Here is an 18,178-nt window from a genome sequence, read left to right as displayed (position 1 = left end):
TATCTTTTTAACAACTAGATAAGTACTAAATAAAGTTGTAACTATTGTTAAAATGTTTGAATAAAACATTAAGGTTTTTATTTTGTTTAAAACTAAAAAATTATTAAGCATATAAAACAAGATTTTAAAACTAATCTGTTCTACATAGTTCTAAAATACAAAAATAATAAATTATTAAAAAGGAACAAACGAAACATTATATATGTTACTCGAATACAACTAGAATTAAAAAAGTTTAACATTAAAAAAGAACGAGCTTCTAAAAATGTAAACCTATTTCAATTTTAGTTCATTGTTAGCAGGAAAAAAAAATACTTTTTTTTTTATAAATAACTGAAACTATACAATACTCAATTTTAAATTCAATACAAAAATTAAAATTATTAGATTAAATTTTAATATTTAATAGTTTATTACAACATTTAAACCAGTTTAACTATTATAACGCAATTATTTATTTTGAGAGATATTCTGTTAATTAAATGAACTTTAAAAATAAATAACTTACTAAAAAAATACAACATAGTGAAAATTAACTAACAGAAATTGTTGATTACCAAAATCTCTGTAACACTTGAATTTAAAAATATAACTTAGATACATATATTTTAATTTTTTTTATTCTAAACAACCCGACATAAAATCATTCGTTTATTTGAATAGATTTCAAATCATAGTTTTGTAATTATATTCAAAAAATTGTAAACAACTTTAAAAAAAATATTTATAGTTTTTGCTAGAAATAATTTATAATTAATTTCGAAATAATGATGATTACGTAAAACAATTTCAGTCAATTAAACATTTTTAAAAATAAACTTACTTTAAATTTTTTAAAGTCAACATGGATTAATATTATAGTGTAAATATTTATTAAAAATATTATCTAATAAATTTTAAATTATCTAAATTAGGTTTTAAAATAGCATTCGTCTAACAATCTATTACAATGCTCAACTTTCGCGAAAGTCTAACATAACATCTTTTACTTTTGCTTGCATTTACCACATAATAAAGTATATGTCGCTTTAAACTATGTGTCTATAAATGTTTTGTTCGGTTTAGCTTTAATAGTTTCTTGAAAACCCGTGCTAGTATCAAAAAAGAAAAAAAACGTATTTATTAACTGTTATATTAACTTACAAAACATATGTCGCTTTAAACGTTTAAAAATATTTTGTTCAGTTTAGCTTTAATAGTTTTTATAAAACCCGTGTTTGCATTAAAAACTAAAAAATAGATATTTAATAAATGTTACTAAAAATCTTCAGTTTAAATAATTATGTAAATTAAAGTTTAAAATACTGTCATTAATACTTTTTTATATTTTATATGGCTTAAATAATATTTTGTTAAACTTTGTTCTCTTTTAATGTTATAAAGGTATATTTGTCATTAATTTTCAGCCTGATTACTATTATTTAATTATGATAAACTACTTGTCATAGAATTAGTACAAAACTCCATTTAAAATTAAATTTAGTAGGAGTCGTAAAAAAAATATTAATGTTGTTTTATCAAACTGTAGTGCTATTGTTGCTACAATAAATAACTAAATATTTGGAAAGTTTTCAAATCTTAATATATGTACTACGAAAAACTAAGTAATGTACTTTTTTTAAATTATTCTTAATTAATAAAGTAAAAATAGTTTTTATCTGCTTCTAGTCTGTCAACACTTTAGAAAAAACGTCAAACTATCTATTTAGAACAGTTCATTACAACTATTTGACAATTAATCTTATAAAACATGTCACAATTTTACTATTTACTGGAAGAAATAAGGTTTTAGATAGTTCTCTTGTGTACTTCAGCAATCTAAACCTTCTTGGTAGAAATTTTTGATCAACTACATTTATTAATAGATAGTAATATGTTTCAGCTTAAATTTCAAAATGTCTTAGTTTGATAGAAGTGAACTAGGGTCTCTTGCAAAAATTTGTCATAAAAATAATCGTCGTGAAGATGTAATTAGCAACTAGAAAGAAGTATTTAAAATGGGAACAACACATAACGTGGTAGAAAGAAATATGATGTTCCATAGTTACAGTCAGCTAATACTACCATATACTAACTCCATTGTTTACTGTGATGACTCGGGTGTAGGTACAGAATTACAGAAAGAAATAAATCAGAAAGCAAAATCAGAAACAAACAGATTATGTGATGAAGTTACTGAGTTGTTCGATAGTTGTTGGTTTAAGAGAGACATCAATCTAGAGGCTGTTGCTAATTACAAACATTTAAGAGCAATTCAGCAAACGAATATAGCTGTTACTGCTTTAGGACAAGTGAAGAACTTAGCAATCAGTGAAGCAATGAAGTTATTTGGAAAGCATTTGAAATTGCAAGTAGAAATCTCAGTGCTGCCCAACCAGTTTTAATTTCTATTGCATTAAATTTACCTGAATTTCAGTTTTATTTACGTGTTTCCGTGGAAAAAGCTCTTGCTTTTGCTACTAAAGCCTACACTAAAGGTTTGTCTTATTTACCCGAAGTACCTGAAGAGTCAAAGTCCGATGCTAAAGAATTTTTAGATGCATTAAACAAAAAATCGATGACTTAAAACAGGTGTGAAGTTTTTTGTTTGCGTTTGATGTACAAGAACTTTTGTTATAATTATCAAAGGATGTAGCTTAAATTATTTTAAATTTACACAGTAAGTATTGTAATTAAATATTGTAAGATTATTTTATTGTTGTTTGTCTATTACACATTTATCAGAGCAATACAATTTTTAATTATTTTGGTTAACATTCTTAGTTGGAACATTTTAAAAGTGTTTAATTGTTTACTTATGGTATAATAAAGAAATAAAATATAATTGTGATATTTAAGCAAGGGTTTGGATTATTTTTAATTTTTGTAATACATAGTACTAAACATAAGCTACATTTGTTCTTTGATCAATAACGTTAATATACCAAAAAAAAACATTTTCGAATTGCATCGAATTAAAGTATTGGGCTAAAAACATAAAAAAAATTAAAGATCTATTAGCTTTTTTCTACTCAAACAACTTTATAAAATTTGTTTAAAAACTTAATAAATAACTAAAGCTGAAAAAAATTTTTAACTAAAGAAACCAATTAAAATTTTATTTACTAGTAGTTAGTAAATTCTATTCAAGTAACAACTTTACTATTAAAAAAAAAACTAATCTTATTTTTTATATAAAATTGTTTATTTATTTTTGTTACTATAATTAACCTACATTAAGGTTATAAATCATACAATATTTTATTTAATACGGTAGAATCCAAGTTACGTGTTTAAGCAAAAATAAATTAAGAACCTTGAAAAACTACAATCATTCTGAAGTTTTTTTTTTTGTATAATTCTTATTCCGTGTAACAATAATTTACTACTAACCAATTTGAATTAAAAATTTTATAATCGACCGTAGACCATCAAACTTTAAATTTTACAAATGAAAAAAGTTGCTCTTAGTTTCAATAATCACGAAAGTACTTTATTCTAAAATGGTTAGAAAATCCTTTTTAATTAAACTATCGTACTTTAAATTTTAACTTATAACACACATACTAATTTGTTGTATAACTATAAAACTTTAATATAAAACTAGTTACTTTGTAACATAAGGATAAACTCTGATAAATATATCAATTGTAAGGTGGAGGTCTGTGCATTAGAGCGAATGCTTATAAAATAAGTCTAAAACTATTTATGATTTCATAAAATTGGTAAATTTTTTTTTCTAGAAATCATTTTTGTAAATTTAGCATTTTTTGCCTAAATCACATTAAAAAAAATAAATTTAGCGACACTTTTTTTATTTTTAGTACGCCTTTAAAAACTTTTGAAAGAAAAAAAAAACATCGTTATTAACAAGTAGATTTAAATAGTTTTTCGATAGTTCATTTTATAATGTTTTAAAGTGTTAAGTGATTGTTTAAAGTGGCAACCCTGATTTATAGTAAAGTTTTCTAGACCACGGAAATATGCTTATATTACATTTAATTTTTACATTTAAAGAATGAGTAATATAATTTTTATGTTTGATTAACAAACTAGAGCAAAGTCTAAATATTTAGTGTATTTCTTATGATTTAGTTAGACGTGTTTAATTTTTTAAAACTATAACACTCTTTAGAAAAAAGGTATTAACAGGTTCGTCTACTATATAAAAGTTAAATAACATACTAAAAACTTGAAAGTTTATTTGATCTATACAAGTAATTTTTTCAGAAAATAGTTAGGTACTTCTAACTGAATAGTACTATAAACAGTTTTTTTAATAACCAACAACAAAGAGCTAAAAAAACTAGTATACAAAATGAGACAGAGAAAACATATAAACAAGAGGTAAAATAAATCAAACAAGTTAGTATAAAAATAGATACCTACAAAATTTTCAAAAGAAGCAAATATTAAGCAAAATATTGATGACTGCTCAAAAAGTGGTCAGGCCAGAAAGTCATAACTTAAACTTAATAAACAAAGTTATTTAGAAAAATCTAGGTTATTTTCTTAATGATAGGTTTATTTTGTTTTATTTGTCATTCTCTTTCTGTTGAGAAGTACTTGTCATCTTTAAAAGGAATTAAAAATAAGCAGCTACTTTTTTAATTAAAGTTTATGTATTTATGGAAAATAAAACACCTCGCTCAGGTACAAACAACATACAACAGGTATATTTATGTTAAATTTTACATTTTCTTTTTATCTTACAGGTTAACGAGCAGAGTATAGTTTTGTATTTTTTGAATTAAATATTTATGCATTTTTATAATTTCTTTTAGATGCGAAAAAGTCAATTGTATCAGTTGGTTTATACAGGCTTCATACAAAAATTCTGTCATATTAATAAAAAATTATGTTTAAAGTAAAAACTTCTTTAAATAACGTTTCTCTATGATTTTTTGTGTAGTAGTTGAAAGTTTATTTAAAATTAAACATGAAACCTGTTTAGCTAACAGTTTTTTAAACTTTGTCTTGTATCCATACAAAAGTTTTTACAAGAAAATATGAATTTTTTAACCTAGATTAATTAATAAAATTACAAAAATAGTTCTTAAAGTACTTTTATGTAGAAATATAAGTTAAAAATTTGTTTCAAGTATTTTAAAATATTATTTACAATTTCGTAAATCTATGAAAATTTGTAACACTTTTGCTAGTTTTTATTTTGTGCAATATACATATTTGAAAAATTAATCCGACCTCATTTACGCCATTGCCTATTTACATTTATACAAAAAAAATTCTACTCAAATAATTTCTACTAAAATGCAGACTGTAAGTTCTGCATGTTAGTTTCTCGCTGAAATACTTAAAAAATTATTAGAAATATTTGCTTAGTAAAGCTAATAAATTTAAAATAATGTATATTTGGTTGAAATCTCACTAGAACTGTTTTTTTAAACTAAAAAACAATTTTTTAGACTTTAAATACAAAATAGTTAGGGAGTAAACATTGATACACACATCGTACAACCATTCCTGTTAAAAAACTATTAAAGAAGTTATTATCTAACTTAAAATATCATAGGGAAATATTAGTATAAATTATACTATAAGTTGTAGAAAAAATTATGCATCTATAAATTAAGTTTATAAATGGTTTGTTGTTTAAAAAAACTCAAGTTTATTACTTCTTTTAGAGCTAAATTCATCTTTTGTAAATAATTAGTTTATTATTTAGAAGTAATGTTAAACACATTTAAAAAAAGAAAAATATATATTAAGTGTTTTTGTATATAAAATCTATATTTACTATTGTATAAGAAACATTTAAAAACTGTAGTCTTAATAAAGTTGTATTTGTATAAAAGGTTTTCAATGACGTTTATTTTGTATTTCATATTAAGGTTTACATTACCATCTAAACAAAACATAACGTTAGTTTTTTTTTGTATCTAATGAAGTATTGTAAACTTTGCAAAGACTATGAAAACAAATTAACTTGTGATTAAGCTTGAAGCAGTATGCACAAATTTAATATTAAAAATTCAAAATATTATAAGCTTATCATTAACATTTTTGAAATAAATAAAGTCTGTGGTCTTACTCGTCATAGAGGTTTTTCGTTCTTATAATTACTATTTTGTATAAGTACTAATTTCGTGCCAATTAAGACGAACGCTCGAGACGTACAACATTGAACCAGAGACAGAGATAAAGTTCTGCATGTTTTATTCAAAATATGCTTAATCATAAATACTTTTTTAATATTTCTTTTGATATTAGTCATAAATATGTCAACCAAGGGTTTAAACTTAATCTATTAATCAAATCAAAGTCTACTATGAAAAAAAAAAATTAAAGGGTTTACATTAAAACTTATTATGATAAAAACACTTTGCAATGCCTTAAATCGTAAATATTTTAATGGAACTAACCATACCACAAAAATATACACTATGAATTTGTCGAAATAATCTTTGTCGAAATTAATTTAAGATAACAAATAAAGCAGGATTTATTATATACACACTCCTTATAATATTCACAATTTCTTATTTAAAACCTTAATACTTTATGATTTATTAAAGAAAATATAAGTTTATAAAGTCTTTACAAATGCTTATTAATGATAAATTAACTTTTACACTAAATTAGAATTTTTAAAATTGGTCAGAATTGAAAATAAATTTTAAAACTAATTGTTAAAAGATTTTGATGTGTTTTTATTCATAAAATTATTGGATATTTTAAAATATATTTAAATAATGACGAAATTAGAGTTTCATTAATTGAAGTTTCACTAACTGTTTTACTTTAGCACGTTTATCTAAGTAGTTTCAAAAAGTTCAATAAGTTTAATAAGCTTAGTTTTCTTCAAAAACGAAGAAAATATAAATCAGAAATCGTTTTTGCATTTTTGATTCTTTTTGCAGGACTGTTGTGCAGTAATCTCTTAAAGTATTTTTGCTGTACTTTTATATCTAATCTAAAACTTTACTGAATTGTTTCCCTGAAGAGTAACGATTGTTTTACAAAAATATAAAAATTAAATCTTACATATTTCGTTTAGGTAAGTTTTAAGTTTACTAAAGAATAAAGTTTTCTTTTCAAAGTTTACAAAAATTAAAACTTCTTTAAAATAGAACAAACTTATAATCCAAATTTCTAAAAGTTACTGATAATGAAAAAACTTTATATTTTATCAATTATTGTTTAATAAGTATGTTTTTACTAGTTGTAAGTAAATGAATGAAATATTCTGATAAAAATTTTAATTTAATGTTGGTATAATAGTTTTAAATATTTATAAAAAAAACATTATAAATTATTCAGTTTTAATTATTAAAATTATTATACTTTTTGGTAAAAATATGTTAAAAAATTCTATTCTAACTATTCTGCTTTATCTATTTAAAGAATTTTTGTTTTTCTAAATTGTACTGTATCATCTACAAAGTAGTTGAAGTTTTGTTATTATTATTAATATGAAATTTATAACATAAGGTTTTGTTAGAACAGTTACTGCAAAGTTAAGTTTTATTTAGAACATAACTTTTGTAAAAATTATACAATTCTTTAATAACTAAACTGATCACAATAACTAAAAATTGAATATATTACTTTTAAATAAATTTTGAAACTAAACTTGCACAACAGATAAACAATTTTAATTGAGCTTTAAAATATTTAATTTAGGTTTTGAAATACGATAAATTAAGATAAAATTGTTTATAAACTATTCTAAACTAAAACTGTAATTTTAATCTTAAATAAAGCATTTTTTAGTTGAACTTAAGGTGTCTAGAAATTTTGTTTTAAACTATTAGGAAAATATTGATATAAAACTTAAATAAATTTAAACTTAAACAATATTAACATGAATGTTCTTTTGTTTTTTAGTGCTGTGTTTCTTTAAGATTTTTTCATTTTGTTAAATTTTAATTTTTAATGCGTATCTTAACTGTTTTGTACACAAATTAATTAATGTATAATGTTAAAAGTAAGCCATTAACTAAAAAAAAATTAATATAAAAAAATTAAAATGCTAAATATTTATTAAAAATTTTAGTTTGTTTAATTAATTCTAACACTAGCTTACTTTGTTAACTATAACTTAAATATTTTATTACTGTTTTATAACTTGATTATATAAGGCTTAAATTTACTTTTGCCACAAAAAGTCTAGCAGTTGTAAGTTTAGTGAACTTTTCAACTTCAATTTTAAAGTAACATTATTTCAAACCAGGTATTTGTATGCAAAAAAATGACTAAACTATCATTAAAATTAGATGTCAGTATTACTAAATTTGCATTTGTTGTTGTTGGATCAGCAGCTTGTTATGGTTTTGGTAAGTGTCTATCTAGTTTGGTCAGATCAGATTCTTATGTAAATGACAAACATGTTTCTGATAACTCGTCTCTATTGAGAGTAAACCTGATATGGACGAACTCAATGAAAATTCAAAAGAGTTTTTAGTTGGAAAAAACAAGGTAGTAAATATTGATCTTTTGAAAGAACATAAAATGATGAAAATAAATTTCGGAAAACCTTCATAAGCGACCTCCCTGAGCAAAATTAATGAAGTAAAAGAAGCGTTGCATGGAATGCAAAGAGTCAAAATTATAATGCTGTTTCTGAACAGTCTGATGGAAATAAGCATGTATGTAATCAAAACAGAATTGTTGCAGAAAATGAAGCAAATAGTCCAAACTCTCAAAGCGAAACCTTTGAAACCTCCCAGCTATCAAATAAAATCCATCTGCAAAGCTCAAACCAAACATCAGAAGTTTTTCAAGAGACTGAATTTAAAGAAGAAAGCAAGCCTAAATGTTAAATTTTTTATAGTTTGTTAAATAAACTTTAGCTTTACTGAAAAGTATATGGGATGTCATATCTCTTATACGAATCGGTTGTCTAAGTCTATTGTTTATTTTATAATCTAAAAAATATTTAGCTCCAATTTAACTTGTCGAGCGCTATCGATCAGAACTTTTCAAAAAAAACTATTGATATGTATAATATATAGTGTTAATTTTAAAACTTGAAAATTTGCACAATAGTTTTTTAAACAACAAAATCTGATATTTTTTAACATACATTTTAAGTACATTTTCATATGCATAGAAACATAATGTTAGTTTAGAATATTATTCTGTAAAAATTAACAAAGTTAAAGATAATTCAATTATTTAAAGCTTCTTTAGCAAAGACAATCAAACATAAGATGTAAAAGTATATGTGTAAAAAACTTCCAAGCAAACTTTAATATTTTAAAAAATTACAAAAAAGCAACACAAAGTAATTGTTAACTTTAAAGTTAGACATATAAGAAGTTATAACATTTAAAAGCCTTTTGAAAAAACATCCTTATACTTTTGGTTTAAAACTTTTAGCGATATTAATTAGCATACTTAATGTCATTTTATATAGACATACACTTTATTTTTTGTTTGAGCATTATTTTACTTACCACTATTACTTTTATATTACCTAGCAATTAACCATATATAAAGGTACGATCTCTAACTATAATATCATAAACAAAATTACATACCCCTTTTTCTCTTTTTTTAACCTAATTTCGTAGACTTGAGTTTTATTTGATAGAAATATTGATCTAACTTTTCACTTGTAATATAGTCCTTTTATTGATTAGTACCTTATAATTAAAACTGTTTCGATGTATTTATAAGTGAGATATATATTTTGCAAAAATAGTCTTCTTAAACTATTCAAAGTTTTTTAGCTAAAAAATTTAACTAAACTTAACTGAACTCTAAAACTAGACTTTATTAATTATTATACAAGACAATTATTTTATGTTATAATTAATATTAAACTGGATTAAGTTTTACGTTAAAAGATGAAAAACCTACTTTATCAAAACAAAGTTAAACTAAATTTATATCTAAACACTTAAGTACACTTAAGGTGCTTAAACATTTAGTAAAAATTTTTGTGTTTCTTAATATTCCAGGCAAGATAAAAAAAAGGTTTTTATTCAAAACACATGCAAATGAGATAGGGAAAGTTTGTTGCAGTAACACGTTCTTTATAAAATCATTTTTTTATAGATGACTTAACATAGCGTTTCAATTTATAATTAGATCAATAATCTTGTTTTACGTTGTTATTATTAAAAATTGTTAAATATTATTACTTTTAAAATTTTTGTTTGAAAAGTTCAGCATTGCTTACACGATGACAATAATTTAATAGACTAAGTTTAATCATTTTTTTAAATTTGTTTTCTTCATTTGAATAATTTATAAAAGTTTCTTCTTATTTTGAAAATTTATGATGTTTAGGGTCAAGAGTTTGTGCTAAAAAGTTTGAACGAAAAATTTTATTATTTGAGGATTTTGTAAACATAGGTGTTTTCTTTAAAAATTAAACTACATAAGATATTTTCTATTGTTTAAAAATATAATTTTTTTATTAAATATCCCTTTACCTTATTATTTTTTTCTTTAGCAACCACTCAGTGTTTTAGTATTTTTTCAATCAAAAAATATTTTTTATGTTAATTAAATCTTTTTATTTTATTTCAAGAAATGTTTTTATCTCATTTAAAGTTCTCAATAAAGTATAACTTCAGAATTCAAATTGTTCTAATGTCCTTATATAAAAAGACCTCTGTTTTTTTTACAGTACCTTCAGTTTTAAAAACACGTTACATAGCTAATAAAACAAGTGTAATTTTAAAAACCACAAGTTTAAGTTATGTTCAGTTCATAAGTTTTAATACAATTTTTCAAACATTTAAAATGAATCGGGTCTGTTTTAAAACTAAAATAAAAAATTTTGTTCAATTGTAATATATGGTTATTTGTCTTAAATAAAAAAAAACAAACTTAGTTTATTGTAGTTTAAAGAGCTTATTTAAAGAAAGATGTGCAAATTGAATATTTTATTTACAACCAGGCTTCGATGACAAAAAAATTGCGACCTTTTCAAGTAAAATAGTGAACTGTTGTATTTCACTTGAAAAGTTCACATTTTTTTTTGTCATCGGAACCTGGTTGTAAATAAAATATTCAATTTTTTCATTTTTATATAATTATAATATAAAAACAAATACTATATATTCTTTTCACAAATTATTTAAACCATCAAATTGATAAAAGTATTCTTTTAGCTGAAATGTACCTCGCGGGCCTCAGACTTTTGATTTAAGGACCGCATTTGCACACCTCAGTTTGTTGATCCCTGATTCAACGCTTAGCTTTGTTAATTTGTCATAAAAATAGTCGTTTTCTGCCTATTAGATCTATGTAATCATTAACGTTAAAGATGTACCTAGTTCTTTTTATTTTCATCTTTTTTCTTACAGAAAATTGCAACCTTATACCTAATGAGCAATTTGCATTGTTCAAATCTCAAGGTGTGGATGTTGACGGTACAGGATAAATATCAGAAAGTTAATCCAACATAATCAAACGATTAGCCAGCTTAGTTGATGTCCTCTTAATTGCACTGGTGGTTTAATTACTAAAGAATACAAATGAAACAAATAAACTCTTAGTATTATATTTTTGGTTATAAAAAAGTAAACTTGAAGCATTATTGTTTTTCGTATTCTTAGAAATACTCAGCTGAGAAAATGATGAGCTGTTTTATTATTTAAAACGATAAGTATAATGTGTTTGTAGTAATATTTCAACAAACTAAACAAGTTCTGATGTAAGTCCAAACAAGTTTTTTTTCGAATATAAAAAACAATAAGCTTGTATGTTAAATTTTAGTTTTTTGGATCTACAACGTGTTTAATTGTGTTAACTTTCATAAAACTTAGCAAACCTCTATCCTTAGAACAATTAAGTTCTTTTTTAAACTCAGACGTTAATTTCTTTTCTTTTTGAGCGAACTCGTTTGAAGTTATTTGTTAAGTGTTGATATTGTTAATATAGCAGAATTTATAACATTTATTTATTTATTAAACTAGAATTGCTTATTAAGCTCATATATCGGTAATCATACGATCTTTAAAAAAAATTGAAGATTGTTAAGACAACTGGCTTAAAAAAACCCACATGTAGAAAATTGAATCCATGGAAACACAACGCTTTGTGCAGTTGTCAAATTATAAAAAAAAAAGATTCGTTGAAAAGTAACACCTGTGCAAAACTGACACTGTGCAAATGACTCTCCATGCAAAACTGTCACTGTGTGAAAGTGACATGCAAACTTAATTAAGTGGGTGTTGATCCATTTGGGCATAGGCGAGCATTGATCGTACACCATTTGTTTCAGGGGGTAGTTGAATCGGGCGGGAATTAGTCAAGTTGAAATTAATTATGCGTTTTAATTGATTGAAGTCGGGATTTATCGAGAATTTTATGCGGGTTTGAACTGAGCGTTAATTTTCAGCAAATTGTTTTTTTTCGTTCAACTCATACTACCTCATAAGAAATTTTTAAATTAAAACTTATTTATTAGGTTTGAAGTTTTTTATTTATCTTGATAACGATAAAAAAAAACTGCTGAAAAGCTTCGTCTAAAAAACAGATTATATTATTTTCTATCTGTTTTTAAGTAAGTTACAAATGGTTTTTTGAACTAAAGTTTTTTACTGATTTTAATTAATTTCAGTCATTAGCTGAGTAGCAAATTTTTTTAGTATTTTAGTTATTAGTTTAACATAAAAATACAAGAAAAAAGTTGTTTTTTAAATGTACAGGTACCAAGTGAAATATACTGTTAAAAAATAAACTCAGTAACCATAGTAAACACAGTAATATTATCAAAAAAATCATAGTAATCAAGAAAAAAAGTAGTCATTTTATTAAATTTATAAGAATATAAAAAAACAATTTAAGTAATAAGTAATTTCTTAGCGCAACACTTAATAAAAGTATTGAAAAAGCAGTAAGTAGTTTTTTATTTTCCAAAATCAATAAAACTATGATCTTTTTTTGAGCTTTTTACCTAATTCAAATTGTGGTTTTAATCAGTATTATAGTTCTACACAAATATCTTTATTTTAAACATATCAAAAAGAAGTAGATATCTGAGATTGTTTAATAACTTTTTAAAATTGTTGATATGAAAATATTAACACTTATCGATTTTTCAAGTAGGAAAAGAACTTTTTTTATACTATTTCCTTTAACAAATTGTTATATATAAATTTCATTCAAAACTTGTTATTGTCTAAACGGGTGTTGACGTTTTAATTATTTGACTTAGAATGTCATATCTCCAGTTTAGGAATCGTCAAAAAGAAGTTGCAACCATCTGTTGCCGTGCAACAAGATTCATTCGACCATTCATTTTTGTCAGCATCGTAACAAAGAACATCAGAAGCTTCGAACCAAAAAATGAAAACTTTTTTTCCTATACCTATGGCGTGAGTGAGCCAAGAATATGGAGAATATATGCCAGATGTATAGGTTGGGTAATGATTAATATATACAAATGCGTTGGATGTAGAGTCGTACATTTCAAGGAATTTCTTACCAGATCCTATCGCAAACAATTTGTTCTTTATAGCAATTAAACTATGCCTCGATGTTCTTTCTTTCATGCTGGGCATGTATGTCCATTCATCAGCTATGTGGTCATATGCCTCAACAGTGTTTAAAAATTCACCGTTATATCCACCAGAAACAACAATTCTTTCTTCAAATACTGTGCAAGCTGCACTTGATCTAGCTTCTTTCATGCTTGCTACATTACCCCATGTGTTGTCATTTGTATTAAAAAAAATACAATTTGCTGTATCTTCGTTTGCTAACTCACCTCCAATAAAATAAACTTCACCTATAAAGCCACAAGCACAATAATTACCACGATCATCAAACATATCTCCTACAATTTCTAAAGAATCAGTAGCAATGGAGTATTTTTCAATTTTGTTTAAATCTCTACCTTCATCGTGTGAACATCCTAACAAGTAGACATGACCTTTTAAATATATCACTGGTGTGGAAGAAAATAAAAAACGACGGTTTTTTGTGAGCGAACTAGCTTTTCTACATCTAATAAGATTTCTACCATCTAGTTTGTTCACGAAACTAGTATTTATATCAACATCGCTGTCTACTGATGAGAAGTAGTCTCCGCAGTGCAAAACATCAAAGTTGTTTTCCTTGTAACATCTCGTTGTGAAACATGAACTTGGCGAGTGTTTATAGTACGATTCTATATTTTCAAGTATCTCGTGTATTAGTGTTAAACACTCATCAGCTTCATGAAAAGATGTGGACTTTTTTAAAACTTGTACCAGAGCAGGTTCTGTCAGTAAAGGGAGGCGAATTAATAATAAAACACTTTTTGCATGTTTGGTTCTCTCATCAAGCCTGTAACCCACCCATTCATTTGCCGCGGAGAAAACTTCAATTTCTGAAGTGATGTGTAAGTTAGAGCTTGAAATAATTCGTTCCATCAGTGGAAAATCTAACTCTAAGAAGTTGTTAGTTTCGGCAACTGTTGTGAACCAAAGTTGAATAAAGTTCAAAGTCAATTTAGAAAGGTCATTCAAGTTGTAAAGTTTAGAAAAAAAATAAAAAGTTGCTACGTTTTGGGGTTTTATTTTACTCTTCATGAGTTTAAGCACACTATCTTTCAAATCTTTATCAAATTGTATTTGTTTAAATTTCATAACTTTCAAGTATTTTATCACATCTCCAGGAAAGGTATCTGAAAGTTATAATTTGTTTACACTAGTAAAAATTAAAATTGCAATAAGGTTGTTTATTCAATACTATAAAAATCAAGCATACTTCAATATACTGTCCATTATTTCAGTGTCTTTAAAAATATTTTGAGACTTTCTTTGTAGATGATTTTAAGAAAGAAGTAATTCTTGTGTATATATACATTATTTTTACAAAATGCAAATGTTTTACAAAAAAGTTCTAAGAAACTACATAATTAATTCAAAGCTTAATAACTGCTTAATAAAAAGTGATACAATGCTGTTTTTTCTTTTTAAATACATACTTCATTATATATGTTTATTTGGGTAGGTGTCAGAAAAGAACAGTGTCACTTTAGCACGGAGTGACATTTTTGCACGTAATAATATTAAATCTTTTGAAACGTTTATTTAAATAAGGTTTAATTATTCAAAATACTTAACAAAACAAATAAATAATTGTGAAATATAGTTTAAACAAACTAAAAATTTCGTCTTAAATAAATTATAAATCAAGTTTTTACTATGAGATAAAAATAAAGTATAAACATTTTTAATTTTTATCTACCTCACTTTTTATTTACAACTTACGCTTAACGTTTAGCCTTAATAACGATAATGAATGCATTTAAAAAAATTTTAATAATCCTAGAGTTTGTATTCATTGTTATCTTTGTTGAAATAATTTTATGTCGAAAACTTTAAAATAAACGTATTAAAACATTTTTTTTTATTATTTAGTAAAACAAGTAAAAAAAAAATTAAATTTTATTTAGTCATGGTTTTAACTAAAGCTTAAACTTGTAATTAATTTAAAGCTTGTAAATTTAATTTTAATTTACATGTTGCATAGTTTGTTTATAAATTTTTAAACAATACATTACTTAATGTCATTGAAACAATTAAAAACAATTGCAAAATAAACTTTATGCTAAAATTTCACTCCGTACCAAAGTGTCACTCCGTGCTAAAGTAACGTTGTGCTAAAGTGACACTTTGTGCTATAGTGTCACTCCGTGCTAAATTGTCACACATTGCTAAAATGTCACTACGTGCTAAAGTGTCACTCTGTGCTAAAGTGCCATCCGTGCTTTCTGACCCGTTCTCGTTTTAGTTAGATATAATGTACAAACATATTAATTAAAAACTAAATATATTATTCATATTACACAACATACCTGCTTGAGAATTTATTACACTAAAATCTCTTTCCTTGAAGACTGTTGGGGAATTTTCTCTGCATAGGTTTTGAAATTTGTCCTGCCGATTTTTATGGATTTCATTGAAGTTCCATATTTTAGACATTTTATTTCTTATTTTATAAATGCTGGTTATTTTTATAATAAAAAAAAAATCTTGTACTTACCAAATTTAATAACAAAAAAATATGTCCTTTACTACATTTTTGCATAATGTTTTAGGCTTTACAACAAACCCTTTTATCTTTTTCGATAATTAGTGTAGTATATTATTAATTTATATAGTATTATTATGAACATTTAACATTGTTACTGTATTTTATTAAAACAAAAACAAATACTTTAAAGACTCAAGTAGGTTCTTCGTATATCATAAACTAGGGAGTAGGTCAAATACGCACGAAAACATTTTTGCACTAAGGGGCATTTTCGTATGAGAGTAAAAAAAAAATGAAAAAAAAATATTAAATAAAAAGAAAACAAAAAAACAAGTTACTGACCGAGGGCAGGGGTTAAGGGTAAGAGTGACAGTAAAAATTAAAACCAAAGTATGTTGCAAAAAGATACTGAAAAAAAAAAAATACAAAAAAAAAGTTACCGACTTATGGTAAGGGTTAAAGGTAACAGTAATAGAAAATATGTATATAAATATAGGTAATAAAAATTGTTAACTAAAAAATTAAAATAAAAAACTTCTAATAAATAAGTTAAAAAACAACAAAAAAAAACTAAAGACCGAGGATAGCAAACACATATATAATAAATTTTCTTTTTTTAATTTTCCACTTTTGCTAAACTGTTTTTGTACAAAATTGAGCCCTTATTCAAAATTGATGCCATGCAAAATTGTTTTCGTGCAAAAATGTCGCATCGTGAGTATGACACTTCTTACCAATAACTAATAGTTTTATATATAACTTTTTTTTATGATGTTTACTAAGTAAAAGCATGTGCAGGGTTATAGAGTATTTACAAACAATATTATAAACAACAAATAACAAATACATAGCAATATAACAACATTGAAATAATTAATACTGATACTAATAATACAAAGGGCTACTCTATATAAAACTAGGCATAACATGAGTATTATATTTAAGAAAAAGCAAACCTTAATAAATATATAAAAAGTATTTTTTTTTATAAAATACTTTTAAACGTGGTCAAATTTTTACACAAGATTTAATCTAACAGGAATATGCATAGAGAATCAGTAAAACAAAATAAGATTTAACTACTTAGAGTGAAAGCAAGTAAAGAAAAGGTTATGAAAAGTAACATAAAAAAATATTTTATATAACTCAACAAAACAATATAAATGTCTATTCAATAATATCATGTTTACTGCAGCAGGCTGTGGCTACAAATGTTCCCACCACTCTATGTGGCTGGATATTAACTTCATCCAACATTACATTAGTAATAGATTACTGTCTGTTGTCTGCTCTTTATTCACTCCTTATCTTAACTCTATTTATCTTGTATCAGTAAAACACATGACCTTGCAAGCTTTCTCTTAAACACCAGGATAAAGAAGAATTTTTATTTAAAGATTTTCATTTAATTTAAATAGTTATCAAATGCAGTTTGATATCCTTTTACACATAAATTTAGTTTGTATATAAAAATGTTTGTTTTAAAACTTGGTTTTATTTACAGATGTTTTATAAAATACATGGTAATACTCTAAAATAAATAGTTGTTTGAAAAATAAAGGCCTATAAAAATATTTCCTCAGTTTTTTACAATTATTTTTACACGATAAAAAGTATTAATATAAATCAATATGATATTATATTATATTTTAGCATTTTTTAAATGTTTAAAATACAATTGTAAATAAAATTAAAAATTTAAACAAACTATATATTCTCATTTTGTAGGAAAAAATTAAAACGTAGTTCCCTATCAAAAAGTGTTTTATCGTATCTTTAATTTTAATTAAGAAATCTCATAGAAAATCTGTTTCAGTTGATACTACGACATTAACATTTGAAAAGGTGCTTTATATTTATAAAAAATGCAACAATAAAACATTATTCTTGTTAATAATACTAACATTTAGTTATAGTTTTTCAATTAATTATATCAATTATTGAGTCATTTAACAGTTTCTAAACAAACTTGTTTGCGATAAATTTGACCTAATTATTAGAGTTAATTATCAAATGCCAAATTTAAATATCCTAAAAAAGTAGCAGTCCTACGTAAAATATAGAAGCAAAATTAAATATGTTTGCTCTTAATGATAATTTTTTCTAGCTTTTAAATTACATTCTGCTAAATAAAATTGATGATTTTTTATTAAAAAAGGCTGTTGCTTAATTTCCATTAAAGTATATTTATTTACTGTCAAAAAACTAGAACTAACAAAGTTAAAGCTTTACAATAAAACTTAAATGATAAAAA

The 18,178-nt window shown here is 24.2% G+C and overlaps 1 protein-coding gene across 1 annotated transcript; it reads right to left on the bottom strand.

Annotated features, from left to right (window-relative positions):
* Window positions 1–13,121: 13,121 nt before the first annotated feature.
* LOC145841305 (kelch-like protein 26) lies at window positions 13,122–14,315 on the bottom strand. Its single transcript, XM_082948670.1, has one exon. It carries the CDS (start codon window positions 14,313–14,315, stop codon window positions 13,122–13,124), a length of 1,194 nt encoding a protein of 397 aa, XP_082804796.1.
* Between the last annotated feature and the right edge of the window lie 3,863 nt (window positions 14,316–18,178).

Source organism: Thalia democratica, chromosome 1 (genome assembly GCF_965202585.1).
Source record: "Thalia democratica chromosome 1, ktThaDemo2.hap1.1, whole genome shotgun sequence".
Classification (NCBI taxonomy): domain Eukaryota; kingdom Metazoa; phylum Chordata; class Thaliacea; order Salpida; family Salpidae; genus Thalia; species Thalia democratica.
Note: the sequence above shows the minus strand (reverse complement) of the source record. Positions and strands in the feature narration are given on the sequence as shown.